The following is a 20,835-nucleotide window of genomic DNA, read 5'->3' on the forward strand; positions in this document are numbered from 1 at the left end:
TCCCCTCCCACCTGACGAGGACACTCTGCAAAGTGTAGCATCTAGCAATCCCAGGGTGCAATATTTTGCTCACTCCCACAATGGCAGAACCTGTCTCTCAGTGTGGCACTTTGTCGCCCACCCTAGAGATCTCTGTACCAAATGCAAACTTGGTTACCAGAACTAAAAATCAGCTCCACTATTTGCCCTTCAAATGCAGCTTTCCCTTGGAAGCTGGCCATTTGTGCTCACCCCCTGTTTGGCGTAACAACGATATCTTCAGCGGCACCACAGCACAAATTAAAACAATCTGTCCCATCCTTGATATTTGTACCCAAGATATCAAGAAATTGGTGGTGTGCTCAGGTCATTTTCTGGCACAAAAATTCCTTTTAGCATATGAAAGTTGGTCTGTACTGTTATTCACCCTAGCTTGCTCTACGTTGCGAGCGCCCACATTAACCAAATGTAAATATGGGTCAGTGAATGCTTGTTTTCAACTAAGTTCAAAAATATCCCTTGAACGTTAGTTGGTCAAGCCGGGTAGGCTTTGGTAATTTTTGTAAAAATTGTTTCTGGATCCATATATTTAGCTCCAATATTCTTTACTCCTCTCTGTGAGCGTACACTGTGGACTTAATTATTTTTATAATAATTACATATTGTACCTACTTATTATATGAAATCCCCCTATTCCCCTGTGATGGGAAAGAAGATGCTTGGAAAGTGTAAACATAGCATTACAATTTCAGAGTTCATGAATCCCTTGTAGAATAAAAGTCAGCTGATCCTAGACACATGTAATAAAAACTCCTGCCAGGTAGAGAAGGTGCATAGTGTTGCCAGCACAAGGGCATTGACATGTACATTTCTACTGGTGTCTTTTCACCCCAAGTGCTTAAACTACATGCAGTGTGGGGAAGGAAATCTAGGAGGAAGCTGCTTTGAAAGAAGCTCTACTTTGGAATTAAGAAGGAAGACGTCTAGCTCTAAATATCTGCTGAGGAGGATCTGGACTAAGCTCCCAATGTAGTCTAACTGCTTCACAGGCACAGTCACTCCCAATGTCCCACAGGCACCAAGTCCAGCAGTCTTTGGAATGGGTGGCTGGGCCTGTAGAGTGATTGTCCTGCTGGTCTGTGCCAGAGTGAGGGCTCTTCTGCCAGCCTGCAAGCTGCAGACATTGAAACTCAACACCTTCTTCCGGGAAGGAGACCTCATCCTGGGAGGAGTGTTCCTGGTTCACTCTGAGTACACTTCCCCTGAGCTTACATTCAAGGAAGTGCCACAACCTATATCCTGCACAGGGTAAGAGCAGTTTACATGTGAATAAACGTGAAATCCGATGTCATGTGAGAGACCACAACAGTTTATTACATTGCAGTATGAATACAATCATCTCTATTGATATCCTATGAAGGTGTAGAAACGTCACAGCTGCTATCCAATGAGAGGTAAGAAGAGGATATTACAATATGTTCAGTATAGAAGTGTCACAGCTGGTATCCTGTGAGAAACAAGAACAATATATTACAGTCTGTATAGGAGTGTCACAGCTGACATCCTATGAGGGGTAAGAACAGATTATTACAGTATGTATAGGAGTGTATAAGGTGACACCCTGTAACAGGTAAGAACAGTTTATAACAGTATGTATAAAAGTGTCACATCTGATATCCTGTGAGGGGTAAGAACAGATTATTACAGTATGTATAAACATGTTACTGCTGAGACCATCTGAGTGTAAGAACAGTGTATTACAGTATGTATAAAAGTGGCACAGGTATATCCTGTGAGTGTAAGATCAGTTTATTCCTGTATGCATAGAAGTGTCACAGCTGATATCCCATGAGGGGTATGAACAGTTTACCACAGTATATATATAGAAGTAATACAGCTGATATCCTTGGAGGAGGAAGTAGACTTGATTGCTGCTGTTTATATAGTTTCTCATCAGATATCTTGTGATGGGTAAGACCAATTTATTTTAGTATTCATGTAAGTGCTACAGCTACTGTCCAAAGAAGGCATGTGTAGTTGTGTCACAGCTGATATCTAAGTAGCGTAATACTTTTTTAAGACATATCTGTGAGTCATCATGTCTACAGCTGAGATCCTGTGAGAAGTAAGAATATTTTATTATAGTATTAATAGATGTCCTCAGAAGGGTGAAATCAGTTTATAACGTTGTGTCGCATCTGATATTCTATAAGAGGTAAGAACAATTTATTACAGAAATACAGAAACAATATTGCATACCAAGCAAAATATTATTAGGAGTCCAGTGGGACCTAGTTAGTACATAATGTAAAGTCATATGAGTCACCAAGTGAATTCCCATGGTAGGTGCTAATCACATGATATTTGAGTCTGGAAAGTAAAAGCAGGGCAACATTCATATAAGTCACCAGGTGGTACTGCTAATAAACAATTGAAAATGAACATGCATGATGAATCACATTCTTCCAATATTATGCAAAAAACATTGAAATATTTTTCTGTCAGCACAATGACAAGCATACCGTCCCTCATTTCTCTCTTGTGTGACACAAGGCTGCAGACATCACTTTGTCTGCATCTATCATCCAAAACATTTGCTGTAGAGACTGCCCTCTCCGAGAGGCTTATTTATGAGAGACGTATGCTGCTAGAGCGTCACTTTTTTTGATGCTCCGGGAGTGTAAGGCTCTCAATCTTATCTATGATGTGATGCAAAGCCACTGTGCTTAGCTTTGCATGGCCTCATAGATATGGATTAAGGCAAGGCAGTGGTAAGTGCTGCATTGCTTTACTCTGTGTTCTTAGGTACCACCCATGGATTTTGACACTGCACCAGATTTCCAAAACCACATAAACCTGGTGCAGCACCAACACCTTACGCCTCACCAGAACACACCTAACGAGGAGAAACATGTTCATTTATTTCTCCTAATTATTTCCTCTATCCATGTGTGGTGCATTCAGCAGCACACATGGAAAGAGGAAAATGCCTCTCAGGATTGTTTTTTGTGCAGGAAGATATCCCTTTTACACAAAAACAATCCTGTCAACAACACAGACACCAATGCACTGTGGTGCAAGGGTGCCTGTATTTGCAACATTTTCTGAGACCCAAGCTTTAGATCCGGGTTCATCTGGGTGCCTTAAGCACCACTTCCAAGATTCTAGAGCCAGAGTGGAGCCGCTTGGTGGTTCAGGACTCACTCAGCTGGGCCCAGGTGTGGGTTCAAGATCATTGGAGCCTTTTTTGTTGCTGTGGCCCTGATCAGTAGGCCAGCCAACTAACCCTTTGAGTCCCTCTAGAACAGAGGTCTTCAAACTTTTGGATGCCGAGACCCCCCTGTCAACATTTTCAAGCGTAAGGACCCCCTCCTGACAAAAATTTCTAAACCTCTAGGTTATGAGGAATGTGAGGACCAAATTATGTGACAGGCTTGACTAAATTGTGTGAGTAGAAAATGTAAATAATGTTCTGTGATGCTGCGTATTTTGGAGTAGCATTGCTTTATTATTTAGATTTTTTTTAAACGCAGTAATCATGACGAAAGATTTCACCCAATCAGTACCAGTTTATAACCAAAATACAGCAATTAACATCAGAAAGATCTCTAATCAACCTCTGTGAAGGGCCTCCCAATCCACAGGAATACGCGCTGCCACATTAGAAGCTCACCTGGCCATTGCCGGGAGCAACAAGGGTGCATTCAAACCGTGGCGGTCTGGTGCAGAGTTAAGCAGTTTACCCATGACTCTTTCCTCTCACCCCCTTCCTTCCATCCCTCTCTTCTCTCCTTTCCCAACCCCGGATTCCTCTCTAACATTGCAGGCAGATGGTTATTAGCCCCAGGACACCAAATGTAAATAATAGGCAGAAGCAGGGGATCCACTAGACCCGAACTTCGGGGGGGGGGGGTTAACACTCCCAGCCAGGACTTGTCCAAGCACTGGTCTCACACGGTGCAACAGTATTTCCACCTTCTCCATGAATTCTCTCACTACCACTCACCAACAATACACCTCATCTCTCTATAGTACCTGTCTGAAAAACATTTCATTTTTGATAGCGCTACTCATAGTTTACTCACACTCAGTTCTGTGATGTGCATGGTACATCTTCTTTGTACCAGGCACTTTAACCTTCTGCACTGTGTGGGTGCCCATGTGACTGCACGGTGAGCAATGCAACAGTGTGAGAGTAGGGTAAAAGGAGTGACTGCAGGGTGAGTGAGGTGACCATATGAATTTGGGTTCGGCTGTAAGTGCAGAGTGGGACAAATTAGTGCATGGTTAGTGATGGCCTTGTTTGAGTGAGCTACAGATTGAACAGTAAGGGGGGACAGGTGAGTGAAGTGTCACATGAGTGCAGGGTGAGAAGTGTGCTCGTGTGACTGCAGGGTGGGGTACAGAGTGAACAATGCAAGCAAATTTTTAGTGCAGAGTGATCACTGTGAGAGCAGGGTGAGCGCGTGAATGTTTTGAGTGCATGGTGATCAGTGTGAGTGCATTGTGATCAGTGTGAGTGCAGGGTGAGCGGGTGAATGTTGTGAGTGCATGATGATCAGTGTGAGTGCATTCCCAGAAACTTGAAGTGCAGGGTTTCAGATATAAGTTAAACTATTGCTATAATGGCATTAATCAGGGATTGAGGGTGGAGGAAATAAATAATGTGCTGATCCTGCAACAAACTTCCAGTCTAATGATTAGGGTTGCCAGCTCATTATTTTGATGGCCCAGAAATAAGCAGTCACCTACAGCTGTATTTTTTGCACTTATCTGTGAATACTTAGAACAGCAAATATAAATAGAAAGCACTTTTAATTGTGTTCTAGGGATGCCTCAATGATCCATGACTAATAATTAAAGAGAATAAAGACAGAAAAGTCGCATAACTAATTAATACATACTTTTTTATTTATAACTCAATTTAGTGTAAAGAGAAGGTCTCTGCAGGATCTTTAAACAACACATAGCAGACATGTATCTTTTGATAGCCCAACTTTATATTTCTTTTCATTAAATGCATTCTCACACTACATCAGTAAGTGTAAAAATACAAATGTAAGGAATAGGCAGAGTGGGGCCCAGAGTGTACTGGAACCATAAAAAAGTAAGCTTTGGTAATCAGTTAACAAAGGCATGTAAATATGCTAATGGTCTTTAAAGACCTGTGAAAAACTCGGGCAGAGATAAGACTGCAGACACTGCCCAGCCGAGGCCCCAGGAGCGCGAGCTGCACTGCAGCAGCCGGGCTGAGACACAGGAGAGGGGAGGAGGGGGGCTGAAGCCCTGGAGGCCAGGGCAGAAGTGACACTGTGAAGGCGCGACCCCCTTTGCATCGCTCCACGGCCCCCCTGGGGGTCACGCCCCACAGTTTGAATACCCCTGCTCTAGAAGTTCTGAATCAGGGGCCAGACAACTAGTCCTTGGAGTCACTCTGAAAGTCCTTGATTCAAGCAGAGATGCAGGTCCCAAGCAGCAGGGCATTCCTCTGAGGGCACAGAGTAGGCTTCACTTAGCAGGGCAGTCCTTTTGGAGCAGGAGAGAAGCCTTCTAAAGTACACAGCAGGCTATAGGAATCAGGACAGTCCTCTGAGACGCCTTTTGCAGGTCAAACATTGAACTGCAGAGTGTGTCTGAGAGTCTTATTTTAATACCTGGTGTCAGTTTTGAAGTGAAAGAAACTTCTGGATTTTTTGTCCCCACAGAAGTGTTCAGCATTTCTCGTATCCCTGCCTTGGTCCTGGGATGTCTAGAGTCACAGTAGCCTAGTGTGTAGTTCTTTGTGTGTGTGTTAAGGCAGCTCATTTGAAGTGCAGAAGAGCTCCGCCTTCCCATCCTGCCAGAGTGCCCACTCAGCCACCACTCAGTCTGCCTGTTGTGTGGCTGTCTGGAAGGAATACACTAAAACCAACTTCCAATTGCACCTAGTCATCTGATCCAGGAACATGCTGAAGGTACCAAATGGTTAGCACAGGAAAATGCCAACTTTCTAAAAATACTATGAGGTTATGATACATAAGCACAGTCGTAATATAGAGGGTTAGATAATGGCAGAGCGCGAAGGAACCACTAACACACCGATTCCAGTGTAGTATATTTTATGGATTTTTTAAACAATAAAGTTAGGAGTAAACATTATACATCAAAACAACATTTGTGCATAGTGTCCCAAGCGACAAAGGGAACCTAAACCTAATTGACAATGTGAAAAATATATACAAGGTTTCCACAGTTTGTACCGGAAACAACCTATACAACGCAACTTTTACAATGCACTACCATTACAACGAAACTTTCACAACGCAACATCCATTACATCGCATGCCATTACAATGCAACCATTAAAACGCATGACACTACAACGCATACCACTACAACGCAGGTCATTACAACGCAGTCATTACAATGCATACCATTACAACGCATACCATCACAGTGCATAATACCCTTACACTATCCAACACTTACCCTACTGTTGCACCCCCTGGAGTTAGAATAGTAATTTTTACCCGTACACTATCCAACACGTACCCTACTGTTGCACTCCCTGGAGTTAGGATAGTAATTTTTACCCCTACACTATCCAACACTTACCCTAATGTTATCCCCCCTGGAGTTAGAATAATAATTTTTACCCCTACACTATCCAATACTTGCAATGTAATGGTATGCGTTGTAATGGTATGCGTTGTAAAGGTAGTATGCGTTGTAATGAAATGCGTTGTAAAGGTAGTTTTTAAAAATTTGTTGTAATGACATGCATTGTAATGGAATGCGTTGTAATGGATGTTGTGTTGTAAAAAATGCGTTGTAAAGGTATGCGTTGTAAAAGTATGCATTGTAACGTCATACATCCGTTTGTTACTACTAACTTTATTGTTTAAAAAATCCATAAAATATACCACACTGGAATCCGTGTGTTAGTAGTTCCTTCGTGCTCTGCCATTATCTAACCCTCTATATTATGATTGTGCTTATGTATCATAACCTCATAGTATGTCATTCCACAGGAGCCACTGTTTTTCCCAAATAACTATTACCCTGGTTCCTTATTGAGTAGGGTTCCCCTGTTTCTATTGAACTTTCTAAAAATGTCATTTTCAGAATTGTAAAATTCAACTTTGTCATTGAAGAGGATATTAAATTGCCATTCCTAATACACCAAACATCACAGATCTACCTGTTCCCAGACAAACGTTATCACTTATTAAATGTAATGAGGAAACCAACTGTTATCCTATGGGAGAGGTAGGCCTCACAGTAGTAAAGAATGACTTTAGGAATCTTTCACTACCAGGATATACAAAACTTAAAAGTACACATGTTTAGGGACTACCCCAGGGGTCTCCTATATGAATTAAAAAGAGAGTATTAGACTTGGCAAAAGGTTTTTTGCCAAGTTGAACTGGCAGTTTAACACTGCACCAGGCTGCAAATGACAGGCCTGAGACATGTTTGAAAGACTGCTGAAGTGTTTGGCACAATACATGCTGCAGGTTTGCAAGAAGCATTTAATTTACAGGCCCTCAGTATATGGTATACCACATTACTAGGGGCGTGTAAGCAAATGTAGTATGCAAATCAGGTGTAAGGCAGTGTTACCATGTTTTATGGAGGGAGCACTTTAGCACTGGTTAGCAGTGGTAACGTGCATAGAGTCCTAAAGACGACAAATAGGAATTCAGCAAAACAGGAGAGGAGAAGTTTAAACCTTTAAGGGCAGACCACACTGAGGCTAACAGGTCTGTGTGCCTGCAGCTGATCTCAGCATCGGAGATCAGGGCTGCTCATGGAACTGCTTTGAATGAGTTTGAAGGATGCATCTCTTTAGCTTGTTTTGAGAGGTATTTTGGAGTGTTTATGCCTGGAGTGACTTCAAGTGTATTTGAGTGACTGCACCCATTCAATCGGAGCAAGGAGCATGATTTAAAAAGATTTAGTACAAGCTTTTTTGACAAACATAGTACATACAAATAAAATAAAACATTAAAGTATATCACCATATAATGATAATATTTATTTTACAAAATAACTATTGCAGGTAATTGTAATAACAGGAAAGTACTTTTTAGCAGACTGGCATTGTCCCAACAGGTATGGAAGTCATGTTCATGTTTAATCTACATCACAGGGAAATATGATCTGTTATAGAAGATCAAAGTTCTGTTGGACTTGAATTACTGTAACTAAAGACTTGGGTTAAACCAGCAAGGATATTTATAAAGGACATGGAAAGGACAGAAAGAAAAATGTGCAAAGTGAAGTATTAAGTCATCAGCCCTGGCACTGAAATGCACTTCTCTGCAGAGGTGCAAATGTAATCAAACAAAATGACATCACTCACAGTACGAAAGAGCCATGGTGTATGTTGTGGTGGGTGGAAGCAAGATGAGAATGCATGAAGAGGGTTGATGCAAAGAGATTGTATGTAGTTGTAATATGTATATTTATGAATGATTTTTATTTATTGTGTGATGTTGACAAAGTGGCCTCTGAGCCACACCTACAGATTTAACTGCAGGCTAAGACATGGAGCACCAGGTGAAGTGACCATTTTCAAAGCATTTTTGGCAGCACTCTTTGTAGGAAATACCTAGCAGTGATGTACCTTTGATTTATACATGTATTTATTTATAATTTTTATACAGCGCTATGTTCCAGAATAGCCACAGTGGCACAAATGGGGTCAGACAAGAGTCAGAGAATTACCAGTGGAAATTCAGGTAGTTAGGAGTCCAATTTATTGTGGGTTTAAGATTAATCTTTGTTACTCTTTATTTACCATCCCCTTTATTGATGTGTTTTCTGCAACAGCACTACTTCCTGTTTGCCATTACTTTTTGCCTCTACTGTAACACTACTGTGTATGCAGAAAGACAATCCCACATGTGTTAATTAAGAGATTATATTTCCCGCTACCCTGCAACATATAGAATGCACCTTTCACATATTGCTACAAACTGATCTGAAACGTTTCTTGAAACAACATTGATGAAAGTGTCAGATGGCCAGAGTTGCATTTAACATGTAATATTCACAATTATTGAACACAAGATCCATTGCCCCAATGACCATGATGTGTTCACATCACAGGAAGGCACTTCAATCTTCCCCATTAAACTGCCCAGAAGCCACATCTGTAGCAACTTGACCTCACACTGTGGTCTTTGTCTCAATGCCTGCTGAGTATGTTTTAGTATTCTATTTGCGTAGGAGTTGAAATATTTTCCATTACCTGATGTCATCAATCATGTTCTCTTTTTACCCCACAGGTTCGCCATTCGCTTTTACCGTGACCTTCTGGCCATGCTTTTTGCAATTGATGAAATTAATCAGACGCCCGACCTGTTATCAAACACTACATTGGGTTTCCAGATTTTCGATTCCTGCACATCTCAAAATAGGGCCATTCAAGGTCTCTTAGAAGTGCTCTCTGGGACGTCACAGCCCGTGCCGGGGTACAACTGCAATTTAAAATCAATACCAGTAGGACTTGTTGGAGACATTCTGTCATCCACATCTGTTCCACTATCCAGAATTTCAGGACCTCTCCATTTCCCCATGGTAAGCAGGGTGCATGGAGCAGCTGAATACATAATGTTATAATGGAATAGATTAATGATGGCTGATACAACCCAAACAGAGAACTTGCAGTTCACCACAGAGCTCGATTTCATAGAAAACTATGTAGATGTTCAAGTGTAGACCTTCTTGGAAGCCAACAATTTCTAAGGCATTTACACCACTAAAACAGGATGATACAAAGAAAATTGGCTCCTACGACTGCTGGACTAGCCATTGGCTTTTGACACCATAAACCATGACCACTTCATACATTCCCTAAAATAAAGAACTACTGCTACACCTTTCTCCTCAAGAGAAAGGTTCCACAGGAAGCAAATGAGAGAAATGTCCAGATCCACTTGTCCACTGGAATTATTTTTGTCAGGCAACAACTTCCGCTGCCTTAGGTTCTTAGACTACCTCTATTAATTTATAAAACAAACTGGTCTCTGGTGTGACCAGACTTGAAACAAAATGTGGGAGGTAGAATTTCTAGATCAGGCTGGAGATACCGCTCAACAGTAATATAGAAGGTGTCCTTGAATTCTTTAGTAGCGATAGAAAGCTAGCTCTCCTCTTCAGATCCATGGATCTCTTTGGAGATGGGTAAACAGCTACTTATTAGTCATCACTCCTAAGCCAATCTTGTTGAAAATTAAAATGATAGTGTTTCACAACCAAGGGCCTCATTATGATGTCAGTGAAAAAACAATCCGACCGACTCCGGGTCGGAATCGTTTCTGACTGACGCAGATTTGGGGAGTCCGACCGACCAATTACGATGGTTCTGAACACCATTTGGTCAGACTTCCACTGAGCTTGTGTTACGACCAACAACACAGAATCGTTTTGCTAAAAGTGGAGGTTGCAGAAAACCTTGCACCCTGTGGTGGGTACCCAATGGTACCTGCCACACAATGCTTGGTTAGAAAGAGGGTATTGATTGGTACCCCCCATGGGCCTCAAGGTGAAGGAAGGTTCTGCAACGAGCCACCATAGTCAGATTATGACAGCCATTCTGTGTCGGACAAACTGAGTCAGAAAGGCTGTCCGAATCCAAAATCGTAATCGCTCGGTCTGAAACAGGGTCTGTAGAGCTGTACGAGTCGGCTCCACACACTTTAAAACAATTAATCAACTATTAATAATTAATAATTAAATTAAAATGATAAACTATTAATGGTTATATTGTTTTCAGCGGAGGGGTAAAAATTACCTATTCCCACTCCAATCAGTGCGACAGTATGGAAAGTGTTGTATTGCAGAGGGGTAACAATTAGCATTCTCCCTCCAGGAAGTTCAAAATTAAAAACAAACAAAATCTTAACAACAACAAAAATATTTAAAAAACTAAATAAATAAATATATTAATATAAAAATGTTAAAAATTAAAATTCTAATATATGTATTATTAAATATTAAAAAGAAAACATGTTAAATTCCTATGACAAATACATACAAATAATATATTAAATAAAAAAATAAACTTTTCAAGCAAATAAATATTTGTAATTAGAAATTATAGAGAAAAAAATATTAATTGCATAAATTTCTATTTGTTATTTCCTACCCCACAATTCACAACCCACATCTAAAAACTTTTTAAAGTATACCTGCATAATTAACATAATTATCAATAAAATAAATATTATTAAATAAAAAACAAATTAAAACTCATAAATAAGAATTAACTTCCCACATTTTACCCCTAAAACCCCACAACACACAGCTAAAATTAAAGTGTAAAAAAATTATACAAATACAAATTATTTCCATATTTATTTTTCAATAAAATAATTAATATGAATTATTAACTAATTAATACTTAATTAAACATAAATTACTTCCCACCCTTTACCCCTATAAACCCCACAACCTGCACCTACAATTAATTACACAATTTCCATATTCAATTTTCAATCAATTAATTAATGTAAATTAACAACTAATTACTAATTAATCAAAAATAAATGACATCCCACCCTTTACCCTTATAAAACTCACAACCCGCACCTAAAGAAAAGTTGCAAAATTACCATAATTAATTACAAATGAATTAATTATTTAATATGAATTAACAGCCAATTAATAATTAATGAGTAATTACAAATACATCACTTCCCACAATTAACACTATAAAATCTCAAATAAATGAATATTAATAAATAAAAGATAATCATTAATTTATAATAATTAAATGACATCCCACCCTATTCCCCTATAAGCCCACAAGCCGCTATGTAACTAAAAAAAGCAAAAATGTAATTATAATAAATTTGATAACTACAAAAAATGTAACACGTATATTAAAAAACATAAACAATATTTATACAAAAAAACATACATCACATACATTTAAAATATAAACTAAAATTCATAACACTAATTAAAAAATTTAGATTTTAAACAACTATATTTTTGCAAACAATATTATTGACTTCTATATTTTTGAAAACTATATTTGGGTAAGTCGACGTTCCCAACTCAATATTTTGTCTGAATACCATTTTAAGCCTATCCTGGAGATGATTCAGTTTCTTAAAAATAATAATACTGGAATGATGCCTTTAAAACCACATCGTTAGAATTATTCATAAAGTAGTTTTTACTGAATCTCAGCACAGGGGATAATATGGTAGGTCTAGTACCATTACTGATGACTGTGATAGTGATGTCATTTAAATCAACAGCTTAAAACACTAGAGAACGTATCACAATTGGTCGACTAATGTACAAATCATTGAATTCACTATGTTCTGAATGTATTATGCCACATTTATTTATTTAATGTATTTTTGATTTTTATATAGCGCTTGCTTGGCCCGATGTAACAGTGTACTTTACATGTTATATGAATACGTTTTCTTGAAATACAGGTGGGGATTAGTGTATGTAAAATCAGTTAACGTAAAAGTAACTATATAGCACTAATGTAGTCAAAACAGTCAGAAAAGTATATAACAATACAGCATTAAATTAATGACTTTAGAGTCAGGTTAGAGACTGAATAAGTCAGGCGACTGCCTCAAAGGAAACCTTTGATGTGAGTTGGATCTTCGAGAAACATGGATCAGCTTATAAGCATGTTGAAGGGGTTGTTAAGCAGTAGAGATTGGTGGTCCTGTTTGAAGCAAGAAACTGAGGGGTTGCATGGGAGTTCCTTAGGGGAGGAGTTCCAAATCCTAGGAGCATTTTCTGAGAAAGAGTGCACCTGGGATTATTTCATCTTCACATTTGGTGATATGAGAAGAACTGAGTTGGAATTTCTAATCACCCGGCCTCTTCCTACTCTTGATTGTTTGGTTTCTAGGTGTTTGGGATTTTGTATTAAGGGGTTTGAGGGTGATACAAGCTGTCTTGAAGATGAATCTTCTTTCAATGTTAAACACATTGAGACTCTTGAGAGCAGGTTAGATGTGATCAAACGGTTTGATTTCAGTGACGAGTCTGGCAGCCTCATCGAGAATTGCTCTTAGTGGCACAAGGTGACTTTTCGGAGTTCCTGTGATGATGCTCTTCTGTAGTCAAGTTTCAAGAGGACAAGTGTTTGCACTACTGTCTTAAGACCATAAGGGATATAACACAGTTTGGTTTTCTTGAGATTTCTTAGTGTGAAGAGAAAGCCTTTGCCTGTGTTGTTGATGTGCTCCTTCATTGTCATGTTTTGTCCAGGGTGATAGCCAAGAACTTTATGTAGTTGGAAAGCGAAAGAGAACAGTGCGTCCAAATTCTTGAGCCATTCTTGGATTGGTAAAGTTGTATTTCTTGGGGGAGAGGAGTAGTAGTTCAGTCTTGATAGGGTTTAGCTTTAGGTGGTTGGTGTTTAGACATGTTTTTGTCTTATTCAGTGTGCCATTATGCTTCCAGATGTCTCTGGTTGATTTTATTTTGTAGTAAAGTTGTGTGTCATCAGCATATAGGTGATATATGGATTATTATTATATTTTACCCCACTTGGTTTAGAATACCCGTAAGGGGTTCTATGTAGAAATTAAATAGGACTGGAAAGAGGAGCCATGAGGTACACCTTGTGGAGCTGGTACATTCTTCAAGAGGAAACTGTAGATTTGTATTTGTTGAGAGTGATGTTTCAGATAGGACGTGAACCATCTGAGGTCTTTGCTATTGATACCAGTATGGTTCTTGAGTGTCTCAAGTGAAGCTGGATGTGTTAGTGTATCAAATGCCACAGTTAAGTTATGTAGGATTGACTGAAAAATTTACACTTTATGAGCCAGGTCGTTCCTTGCGCTCTAGGAACCAATTGTTGCTCCAGGTTCCCCATATCAAAAGGGAAAGGCAGGGTGGTCGAGCATTGTATTATAGGGGCCCTTTTTTGTGGAACACTCTGCCCCTTACCCTTAGGCAAAACACCAACCATCGAGCCTTTAGGAAATCCTTAAAGACATACCTGTTTTCGACAGCTTAAACCCTGCACTTTTCATGATTTGGTCTTGGCCTCTGGTAAGAACACAAGCGCGGAGATACCCCTTCGGGGGTCGACTTCCTGCGCTATATAAGCAAATAAATAAATAAATAAATAGATTAGGAGGCATGAGTCGCCTTCAATTAGGGATCTATGTAGGTCATATGATACATTGAGCACAGCAATTTATGTCCTGCAGCTTTTCCTGAATCCTCATTGGTATATGTTTTGGAGGTTGACTTCATCTATGTGTTGGTTTGATTGTAGCAGGACATACTTTTCCATAGTTTTAGTTAGGAAAGGAAGAGTTTTGACCGGTCTGGGGACATTGACGTCAGTGTGGTCCACCACTCATTTTTAGAGACTGGGTGTGACTTGACCTACTTGGAGTGAGTCAGGTACGCAGCCTGATAAGAGAGAGGCATTGATGATTTTGGTTCGAATAAGGGAGGTGACATGGTTGATATTCGATACTAGGGGATCGGTACTGTGGGTATGGGCTTCAAGTTCTGGATTATTTTGAAGACTTCTACTGTCATAGGTATAAAGTCTGTCCGCTTATCATTGTTTTTCAGTTGTAGGAGTTTATTATTGTCTTTGGATTTTCTTGGGGTACTGTGGTCTTTGGTTGAGACTTGGGGCAGGGGTTTCCATGGTGCCTTGTGTGTTAATGGAGCAGGTGGACTGGGATGTCAGACTTGTGCCATAGATAAGAGGTCATTCAATTATTGCAATTTTGCCAGTGAAGAAGTTGGATATTGAGCATTGGGTGATCATCAGGGGGTTGATTGATGGTGCTGAGTTACTTTCCAGTTAGTCCAGGTTAGGTTTGCATTCTTTTTTTTGGGCAAAGTTTTATATAGCGCGAACTTGACCCAAACCGAATCGGGTATCAGAGCGCTTTACATAGCATCAGTTACCTTACATGAGGACACACTTTCATTTTTTTCTTTTCGTTAAGCACAGGGAGATTAAGTGATTTGCCCAGAATCACAGGCTGTTTGGCGTCGTTAGCGAGACTCGAACCTGGATCCCCAGGTCCGAGGTCGAGATCCTTAGCTGTTAGGCCAACTCCTCTCCCAAATTAAACATACTCTGTATAGCATATAGGACTAGTCACTGCAGGGCAATGCCATCCATCTGGGTAGGAAATGGAGGGATGAAATCTCATAGAGGACAATACCAAGGCCTCAATGCGGTAACAGAGCATCAATTAACACGTTAACCGCAGCGTAAATTCCACCGCGGTTTGGTTGTTCGATTGCGTGGGCGGGCCGCGTTGGCCATCGGACATGCGCAGCACTACGGAGGTAGTGCTTGCGCTGGTCATTGGCCGACGAGCGCAATGAACCGGTTAAAGGCCCAGGTGCTTAGTGAGAAAATACATTATGCAGTGCAAGCACCTGTGCAAACCTTAGTAAATGGAAATCTAATCCTCTTCCCATTCAAAGAGTTCTCCCACCATCCTAGGTTTAAAGAGCCTGGAAACAGTAAAAAACCAGTCCTAACGAGGTTGGGCTGACAGGTCCTATTAAACCCATGTAAGTAAAAATATCAAAATTATAAAATGTCTTCCTTAGTCTCAGATCAGAAAACCAAGGAAAGATGACAGTCTGGAAAGAATGAGTAGAAGCAGAATGCATTGTAAATCACAGGATGTTACCAGGACTTCACTATCCAGGCTGTACATCAGAATATCGAGATTTCTTTGTGGAGAAGGGGCAGTTTAATTTATACATGCTGTTAGACCTGATTGAAAAAAATTAAATCCCTTTCTCTACAGATCAGCTATGGATCACTGCTCTCCACACTGAGTGACAAGACACAGTTTCCATCTTTTCTGCGCACAGTGCCAAGCAACACCTTCCAGATCATTGCCTTGGCACAGTTAATGAAATTCTTCAGCTGGACATGGATTGGTATGATTGTGTCTGACGATGACGTGGGAATGTTGGGGGGACAATCCATAAAAAGATTGATTGAGAAGAATGGAGGCTGTGTTGCATTCATGGAAAAAGTCAATCTAAGCTACTCCATGGCCAAGATCACCAAAGTTGTGGAAATTGCCAAGAGACATACTGTGAAAGTAATCATTGTTCACAGCCCTGAGGTCCATCTTAAGAAGGTCATGGAGGTCTTCTTTGCACTAAATGTGACAGATAAAGTCTTTGTCTTCTCAGCATCCTTCACAATGACTCTCGGACTCTTCTCCAGGCACACCTGGACACTCTTCAATGGATCTCTGGCACTAATTCTCCATTTCTCAAAGATGCCAGGCTTTGAGTGGTTTCTCACCCACCTAAATCCATTGCAAGATTCCAATGATGAATTTATTAAACTCTTTTGGGAGGATGCTTTCAACTGCAAGTGGCCAGGATCTAACACAACTGAGATAATGACAGTGATGGAGAACAGTGGAATCCAGGTTTCTTGCTCAGAGAACCAGACATTACATAAAATGGCAGCTTTTCTTTTTGAATTAAATGATCTCAGTTTCTCCTACCATGCCTACCTCGCAGTTCATGCCTTTGCCCATGCTATGAACTCATTGAGGACCTGTAAACCTGGACAAGGACCGTTCATTAATAGTGATTGTGCTGATATCAATACCTTTCATCCCTGGCAGGTAAATAAGTGATGAGTGTATATATCGCAATAGGTCATAAATGTCTTAATGTCTCAGTTTAATTGCTTATGTGAGTCATGATATATGTTCACAGTGATGGGTCTTTTAACAGAAGCGTTATCATTAAGGCTTAGCCTGAAATCTAGCTCTTGGCATCCTGTCTTTAGTGAGAAACTCCACTGTTGATTTACATGTCTGTTTATAATCAGTAAAAATTCTTAAATTCTGAAAACTTTGGCACAGTTTGATACATTTTCATAAAATGTAACCCAAAATAAGGTCATCCATCTTCCTGGAAACTTTCAGGGTGTTCAGTCCAGCGAGGGCCTGAGGAAAAGAGGGGGGGGGGCTGGGGGGGGGGGGGTAAAACAAGTTTTTCCTGGGCAATTTCCCATAGGAATTTGAGGAAGCATTTCAGATAGGAAAAAATAAACAGAATGGCATCAGAATTGGCAGAAAGCTGGACCTTTACTCAAAAACATGATTTTTGTAATTTGAAATTAAGGCTCAATATATATTGTCAGTTGGTCCTGTGGGAGACCAGCAATACTACAGCAGGACCACATATTTAAAAAGGTGTGGGCCTCATTTATGAAAAGTGATGCATCGCTGCGTGAAAACAGCGATGCGTCACCATACATTGCCTCATATTTACAGTATGATGCATCATGTCGCAAGGAGTTACAGATACGTCAGTATTTCTGACGTATCTGTAGGCGCAAAAATGACGCATTGCTGGAGTGCGTCATGAAAGTAATGCAATTCCATCAGTGGGTCATTTCACATAGGCAAGTCCCATTTCAAAAGTGCCTGCGTCAGTCTTATGCCTGCTGTAAGGCAGGCGTAAGATATTGACAGATTTGCGTCCTAGAAGTGACGCAGGGAATTCTCATAGATTTCACTGCTTCACTTCCATGAGGCTTACTTGCATCAGAATGTTCACCCTGCATATATTATACCTGGCGCAGGTATAATGTGGCGCAGGAGTTTGCAAAGTGACACATCTACCTCGATGCGTCACTTTGTAAATATGACTCAACGTGGCACATTTTTTACCCTGCTGGTGCGTCACAAAAAGTGAGGCACCGGCGGTGTAAAAGTGACGCAAGGACTCATAATTAAGCCCCTGTTTGACTGGGAGGGCATTTTTTCCATGTGCCTGTTCGTACAGGTCTCGTGGTACATAGGAATCTCATCGTCTGGCTGCAACACAAACAAAGATGCTGTGACATCTATTACAACACATGGAGACTTGGTCCTGTGTTGTGAAATGTTAAAATAAAGAAGCTTTGAAAGGGCTGGCAGTGGTACCGTGAATGTCTTATAGGTGTTAGGGATATCAAGAGTTTGAAGAATGGGGGAGTCAGGTCCTGGGACGTGGGGCTAGCTGGACCATTAATATAACTAAGTACACAGATTGCCAGCCACACACTTACTTAAATCCTCTATTTTTGAGGGAACAAACCATAAGAGACTTCCTGGTTCGTACGGGTATATCACTCTAACCCTTTTATTATTTATTTATTTTTTGTCTTTTTTAGTATCGATGTATGAAAGGGACACCTTATCGTTTTGTACACCTTATATACAATTATTTACAATTCGCGATTATTTACAACACAAACACATACACATAACTAGTTGTATTATACAAAGTGAATTGCTCTGATATATATACACTCAAATATTCATACTACGAAGAAAACATCATCCGTAATTCCATAAAGACCAGAGTCAAAAGTATAAACTTGATGACAATCATAAATCAATGAACTACAGTTAAATGCAGGCAGTTCAAAAAAGGAAAAATAGACTTCAAATTAATTCATTCAGTCCATTCGACCAATAAATGGCTAATCTTTTTACGCCAACGCGTTTCGAATCCGGTATGTCAACTCTACGGATTCTCATCAGGGCTCTGTCTTAATACGGGATATCTGTTGAACCAGCAGCCGCCGGTCAAGGGTAGAGTATTAGTTCTGACTGAGTTTCTTTTCTTTTCGGGATCTTACTGGATCATTCTCGTGATCCTACGTTTCCACCAAATGGGAGTTAATTTTCAGTCTTGTGTTACAGCCTGCTCTGAGGGATTCCTCGCTTGGGCTGTTCGTGTTCTAATCGGTTGCAGCGGTAAACGCTTTCTAACCATGCAGGCACCGCTTTCCTCAGTCCTTTTTACTCGCGCTCGCTTTCCTTGAACAAGCTGTGACTCGGCATCTAGCTCTCATTCACTTAGTTTGGCTGCACAACTAGTTATGTGTATGTGTTTGTGTTGTAAATAATCGCGAATTGTAAATAATTGTATATAAGGTGTACAAAACGATAAGGTGTCCCTTTCATACATCGATACTAAAAAAGACAAAAAATAAATAAATAATAAAAGGGTTAGAGTGATATACCCGTACGAACCAGGAAGTCTCTTATGGTTTGTTCCCTCAAAAATAGAGGATTTAAGTAAGTGTGTGGCTGGCAATCTGTGTACTTAGGGATATCAAGAGGGCACACCCAGGACACCCTACCGCCCAAAACAAATTCCACCCATCTCATGCTACACCAACTGGATCACATGTGGTCCACACTGACTCTGCAGGGTAAAGAAAAACGATAATAATAATAAGGGGCCATGTGATAGATAGTCCAATCTCATCCAGTCAAGCCCCATTAGGTGGCCAAGCACCCCTAAGCACATCCTTTGCTCTGTACAGGATCCTTTGCAGTTTGGCAGCCTCTTGTTTACAATCAATGAGTCACGGGTGACCAAGCCCATATAATGCACTGCCTTCTCTTTGGTGGTCAAGCTCCTACTACAAACAGCCTTCACACTGTGAAGAACAGCCTTTGCCCTGTGCATAACTCTTAACAGAGAGCCCACTTACTCTCCAACCTAGGACCCCTTAGTGGGCAAGCCTCTAATATGCTCAGCATTTACACAGTACTGAGCCCGATGCAGGTAGGTGGATGAGTGGAAAGTCCTGCTTTGCTCTGCATATAAAAGCATTATGGATGGGCCAGATTCCTTACACAGCAAAGCTGCTAGAACCCCAGTAAAGTTCCCCTAGGTGTGAAACCCTAACTATGCAATCCTCTGATGCTTTATTCAATGATCATTTTGAGAGGGAGTTTGGGGTAGAATGTGTTTTTGTTGAAAAAAAATATTTTTTAGGTTGGCACCATATGTACAAAGAGGTGCATGAGCTAGCACACTCTCCGCAGCCATGCACCAACGCAGGCATCCTTGCACCATATTGCAAATGGGCCTGTTTGTCGTCTAAATATTTTATGTATAGAAAGTGTTTCCTTCCTGAACAAAAACTATGCTGTAGGGCAATTTCCTCTCTATATAACCTGCATAATGCAGCACACATTAACGAGGAAAAACAATAGGACAAATAAGAATGTTACTCATTGTTATGACAGCCAAATGGAGGCTTCTGAATTTGGCACAAATACATGTCAAAGAGTAGATATGGATTTACCTAAAGATCCATTGATGAATCAACAGGAACCCCCACTCAGCAGCCATGGAATGTGCCTCTGAAGCAAAGTATGCATGGCGTTGCATTGCAATGAATTGTATTACTTTTGGTAAAACCAACCGAAAACGCACTTTGAGTTGGTTTATAAATATCAACCAGAATGTTGTGTCGGAACAGCATTAAAAGAGTAAAGCAAACCAGAAGCAAGTTCTTTGTAAAGATGTTGAAAATCAATTGTTACAAATATTTCCTTTTCACTTACATCTTTAATTATAGACTTTCCTTTTAACCTCTGAATTGCTGCGCCTATACCAACGGCCGACGGCACCACTACCTCGGGAGTGCTGCCGTCGGCCGTTGGACGTTCCAGCTGCACCTGCGCAATGGAACGTTCAGCACTGGAGCTGGACGTTCCAAAGCAGCTAAGGTGTTAATATTATGTGTAGCCTGCTTTAGCAGATTATCATAGTACACTAACATTAAGAGACACATGTAACAAACAACATTAATGGGGAGATTTACAAACCTTTTGCCCTGGTGTAGTGCCACAAAAGTGATGCAAACTAGGGCACATTTTTTGCTGTTGCTATTTTCTTTCCAGAACACAACTTTTTCTGCACTGGAAAGTATCCTGTATGTAGCGCAAAGCAGCACAAAGCACTGCTTTTCATTACTTTGCGCCGAGGGGGTGTTACCTGGGTGGTACGTGGGCGTTTTCATGCAACCACTCAAGCCTTTTGACGCAAAACCATATTTACAATGAT

General features: G+C 40.4%; 1 protein-coding gene across 1 annotated transcript in view; it reads left to right on the plus strand.

The window, feature by feature from the left end:
• Nucleotides 1–1,078: 1,078 nt before the first annotated feature.
• The window catches only part of LOC147693305 (extracellular calcium-sensing receptor-like), a 77,159-nt gene continuing 57,402 nt past the window's right edge, over nucleotides 1,079–20,835 (plus strand). Inside the window, exons 1-3 of the mRNA XM_086935916.1 lie at nucleotides 1,079–1,287; nucleotides 9,252–9,543; nucleotides 15,753–16,595. Of these exons, the coding sequence (XP_086792042.1) occupies nucleotides 1,079–1,287; nucleotides 9,252–9,543; nucleotides 15,753–16,595 (1,344 nt within the window). The remainder of the gene's footprint in view (nucleotides 1,288–9,251; nucleotides 9,544–15,752; nucleotides 16,596–20,835) is intronic.

The sequence above is a fragment of the Lissotriton vulgaris genome, chromosome 8 (assembly GCF_964263255.1).
Source record: "Lissotriton vulgaris chromosome 8, aLisVul1.2, whole genome shotgun sequence".
In the NCBI taxonomy this organism is placed as follows: Eukaryota; Metazoa; Chordata; class Amphibia; order Caudata; family Salamandridae; genus Lissotriton; species Lissotriton vulgaris.